Raw genomic sequence first — 5,000 nt, 5'->3', positions numbered from 1 at the left:
AGTAACAGTGACTAAGGTTCAGGGTAGAGTACCGGGTGGTAGGACGCTAGTAACAGTGACTAAGGTTCGGGATAGAGTACCGGGTGGTAGGACGCTAGTAACAGTGACTAAGGTAGGGTAGAGTACCGGGTGGTAGGACGCTAGTAACAGTGACTAAGGTTCGGGATAGAGTGCTGGGTGGTAGCAGGCTAGTAACAGTGACTAAGGTAGGGTAGAGTACCGGGTGGCAGGAGGCTAGTAACAGTGACTAAGGTTCAGGGTGGTAGGAGGCTAGTAACAGTGACTAAGGTTCAGGGTGGTAGGATGCTAGTAACAGTATCTAAGGTTCAGGGTGGTAGGATGCTAGTAACAGTATCTAAGATTCAGGGTGGTAGGAGGCTAGTAACAGTGACTAAGGTTCAGGGTGGTAGGAGGCTAGTAACAGTGACTAAGATTCAGGGTGGTAGGAGGCTAGTAACAGTATCTAAGATTCAGGGTGGTAGGAGGCTAGTAACAGTGACTAAGATTCAGGGTGGTAGGAGGCTAGTAACAGTATCTAAGATTCAGGGTGGTAGGAGGCTAGTAACAGTATCTAAGATTCAGGGTGGTAGGAGGCTAGTAACAGTGACTAAGGTTTGGGATAGAGTGCTGGGTGGTAGCAGGCTAGTAACAGTGACTAAGGTAGGGTAGAGTACCGGGTGGTAGGACGCTAGTAACAGTGACTAAGGTTCAGGGTGGTAGGAGGCTAGTAACAGTGACTAAGGTTCAGGGTAGAGTACCGGGTGGTAGGACGCTAGTAACAGTGACTAAGGTTCAGGGTGGTAGGATGCTAGTAACAGTATCTAAGATTCAGGGTGGTAGGAGGCTAGTAACAGTGACTAAGATTCAGGGTAGAGTACCGGGTGGTAGGACGCTAGTAACAGTGACTAAGGTTCAGGGTGGTAGGATGCTAGTAACAGTGACTAAGGTTCAGGGTGGTAGGAGGCTAGTAACAGTGACTAAGATTCGGGGTGGTAGGATGCTAGTAACAGTATCTAAGATTCAGGGTGGTAGGATGCTTGTAACAGTGACTAAGGTTCAGGGTGGTAGGATGCTAGTAACAGTGACTAAGGTTCAGGGTGGTAGGATGCTAGTAACAGTGACTAAGATTCAGGGTGGTAGGATGCTTGTAACAGTGACTAAGGTTCAGGGTGGTAGGATGCTAGTAACAGTGACTAAGGTTCAGGGTGGTAGGATGCTAGTAACAGTGACTAAGGTTCAGGGTGGTAGGATGCTAGTAACAGTATCTAAGATTCAGGGTGGTAGGATGCTTGTAACAGTGACTAAGGTTCAGGGTGGTAGGATGCTAGTAACAGTGACTAAGGTTCAGGGTGGTAGGATGCTAGTAACAGTGACTAAGATTCAGGGTGGTAGGATGCTTGTAACAGTGACTAAGGTTCAGGGTGGTAGGATGCTAGTAACAGTGACTAAGGTTCAGGGTGGTAGGATGCTAGTAACAGTGACTAAGGTTCAGGGTGGTAGGATGCTAGTAACAGTATCTAAGATTCAGGGTGGTAGGATGCTATTAACAGTGACTAAGGTTCAGGGTGGTAGGATGCTATTAACAGTGACTAAGGTTCAGGGTAGAGTGGTAGGATGCTAGTAACATGCATGTTTAATACTATGCAAAATTTTGAAAATCGATTATGGTTTAAATGCAAAGATGATTTACTCATTTCGGGGGTTCATCTAGTCAAATTTGAATTCTCTTCAAGTAGCCAACAACAAAACTAGGCTACTAAGTCATTTTTGTTCTCCTTAAAAAAAAAAAAATTCAACTAATCGTAGGCTACATCTTTTAAAACAGAAATATTTAAATTTAAATTTTATGCAAAGCAGATTTCTGTTTTCTTGCTGAAAAATGTTTATTGTTCTCTTGGCCTTTGTCAGAGCTTTTAAACTGAACAAAAATATAAACGCAGCATGCAAAGTGTTGTTCCCATGCTTCATGAGCTGAAATAAAAGATCCCAGAAATTTTCCATACAAACAAAACACTTATTCGGCTCCAATCTTGTGCACATATTTGTTTACATCCACATTAATGAGCAATTTTTTTATTTTATTTTACCTTTATTTAACCAGGCAAGTCAGTTAAGAACAAATTCTTATTTTCAATGACTGCCTAGGAACAGTGGGTTAACTGCCTGTTCAGGGGCAGAACGACACATTTGTACCTTGTTGTCATGTTGACTGCAGGAATGTCCACCAGAGCTGTTGCCAGATAATTTCTCTACCATAAACCACCTACAACGTTGTTTTAGAGAATTTGGCAGCACGTCATATTGTCCTCACAACCGCAGACCACGTGCCACCTTGCCCAGGACCTCTGCATCCGGCTTCGTCACCTGCAAGAACGTCTGAGACCGTTGCTTTGAACAGCCGGAGAAACTGTCAGAAACCTTCTTCTTAGAGAAGCTGATCTGCATGCTTGTCGTCCTCACCAGGGTCTTGATCTGACTGCAGTTCGGCGTCGTAGCCAACTTCAGTGGGTAAATGCTCACCTTCGACGGCCAATGGCACGCTGGAGAAGTGTGCTCTTCAAGGATGAATCCCTGTTTCAACTGTACTGGGCAGTTGATGGCGTCGTGTGGGTGCGTCGTGTGGGTGCATTGTGTGGGTGAACGGTTTGCCCCATGGTGGCGGTGGGGTTATGGTATGGGCAGGCATAAGCTACGGATAATGAACACAATTGCATTTTTATCTATGGCAATTTGAATGCACAGAGAGAACAGTGATGAGAATTCTGAGGCCCGTTGTCTTGCCATTTATCCGCCTCCATCACCGCATGTTTCATTATGATGATGCACGGCCACATGTCACAAGGATCTGTACACAATTCCTGGAAGGTGAAAATGTCCCAGTTCTTCCGTAGCATGCAACTCACCAGATATTTCACCCATTGAGCATGTTTGTGATGCTCTGGATCAACGTGTACGACAGCGTGTTCCAGTTCCCGCCAATATCCAGCAACTTCGCATAACCATTGAAGAGGAGTGGGACAACATTCCACAGACCACAGATGTAGCAGTATCACTCAGGACAGCAGTATCAACAGCCTGACAACTCTATGTGAAAGAGATGTGTAGCGCTGAATGAGGCAAATGATGGTCACACCAGATACTGACTGTTTTTCTGATGGACACCCCTACCTTTTTTAAGGTATCTGTGACCAACAAATGTATATCTATATTCCCAGTCATGTGAAATCCATAGATTAGGGACTAATGAATATATTTCATTTGACTCATTTCCTTATATGAACTGTAAACTCAGTAAAATCTTTTAAATTGTTGCGTTTTATATTTTTGTTCAGTGTAAATACAAAACCATATTTTTTGATTGGTGAATGTGTCCGCTCCGGGGACTCAGGACTCAGGACGTGAGGCTGCGTTGTTGACGTCACGTTAATCAGGTCTTTTGATTGGTGAATGTGTCCGCTCCGGGGACTCAGGACTCAGGACGTGAGGCTGCGTTGTTGACGTCACGTTAATCAGGTCTTTTGATTGGTGAATGTGTCCGCTCTGGGGACTCAGGACGTGACTGCTGCATCGTTGACGTCACGTTAATCAGGTGTTTTGATTTGGACACGTGGATTGTTTAACTAACTATCTAATTATTTAATGTATGAAACAAGCCTGAGCAGTCATTCTGATCTCTGTTCCCAATGATCAGTGCTTTATTTCATTATGTTGCTGACCAGTGGTTCTGAATGTGAGATGACTGTCTACATTTTACTGTGCAAGAGCCTTTTGATTGGAACAAGGCTCTATTTAATCTAATTTAATTTATATACCTTATGTTAGAAAACTTTGCTTTTCGCTAATAACTATGTTGAAATCACAGGCGGCTGGTGGCACCTTTAATCGGGGAGGATGGGCTCATAATATGTTCTGGAAGGGAATTAATGGAATGGTATCGAGTACATCAAACACGTGGTTTCCATGTTTGATGCCATTCCATGAACTCCATTCCATGAACTCCATTCCATGAACTCCATTCCATGAACTCCATTCCAGCCATTATTATGAGCCGTCTCCCTTTAGACACCTCCTGTAGTTAAATAGGACAGATGTTCTGTATGGTCTACTACAGTATAGTATGAGTAGGTCTATTACTCCATTACGTTGAATGTGATAGTCTGTCTATAACCAGTCTGAGTAGGACTATAACTCCAATTTGGTTGAATCGCCTACACAGCCAATCAGGAGCCGCTACAGCTTTGTGACCGTGACATACTAAATCCTGTTACTAAACAGTATGTGCTAAATAGTATGCAGTTTAAGTATGTGCTATGCCAGTATGGGTATTCGGACATGGCCACTGACTAAGGGGCAGCAGAGGGCAGGGTACTGGGCAGAAGTCCTCTAGTGGTGGCTGTTTAACCCCTGATGGAATGGGCATATACGCTGTTTATCAGTCTCTCTGTCAGGATTTGGCCAGGGTTGTTCCGGTTTTTGGTCACTAGATGCCCCCATTGTGCTTTTTGACCTTTTGCTTTCCCTTGATCCCCATTATTATTTGCACCTGTGCCTCCTTTCCCCTGATTGTATTTAAACCCTTTGTTTCCCTCAGTTCTTTGCTCTGTGTTTGCATGTTAGCACCCAGCCCTAGTGTTCTGTGTGCTCTTGTTGATCCCGGTGGACGCTCTTGTGGAATTCTGTTTTTTGTTCTTGTTTATTTATTTTTGAGTATCTTTTGAGGCTTTTTGTGCTATACCTACCACCTTGTGGATTTGCCTTTTTGTCTTGGAGGATTACCTTGTGGATTGCCTTGTTCTTGTGGAATTCCTTTTGAGCTTGTGGAGTTACATGTTTTCCTGAAGGACTTCACTTTTTACTTTATTAAATACACCGACTCAAGTACTGCTGTGTCTGCCTCATCTTCTGGGTTCTGCTGACTATTCGTGGCTCAGTTGGTTAAGTGACTGTTTCTCACTCCGGAGACCCAGGTTCGTAACCGGGTCCTGACACTCTCTGTCCCA

General features: G+C 44.1%; 1 protein-coding gene across 1 annotated transcript in view; it reads right to left on the bottom strand.

Moving 5' to 3' along the window:
* LOC135535661 (synaptotagmin-7-like) overlaps positions 1-2,445 on the bottom strand; it is a 12,892-nt gene extending 10,447 nt beyond the window's left edge. Inside the window, exon 1 of the mRNA XM_064962110.1 lies at positions 2,322-2,445. Within this exon, the coding sequence (XP_064818182.1) occupies positions 2,322-2,445 (124 nt within the window). The remainder of the gene's footprint in view (positions 1-2,321) is intronic.
* Between the last annotated feature and the right edge of the window lie 2,555 nt (positions 2,446-5,000).

This window comes from Oncorhynchus masou, unplaced genomic scaffold (assembly GCF_036934945.1).
Source record: "Oncorhynchus masou masou isolate Uvic2021 unplaced genomic scaffold, UVic_Omas_1.1 unplaced_scaffold_4934, whole genome shotgun sequence".
In the NCBI taxonomy this organism is placed as follows: Eukaryota; Metazoa; Chordata; class Actinopteri; order Salmoniformes; family Salmonidae; genus Oncorhynchus; species Oncorhynchus masou.
The sequence above is the reverse complement of the archived record's forward strand: the minus strand, read 5'-3'. Positions and strand labels throughout refer to the sequence as shown.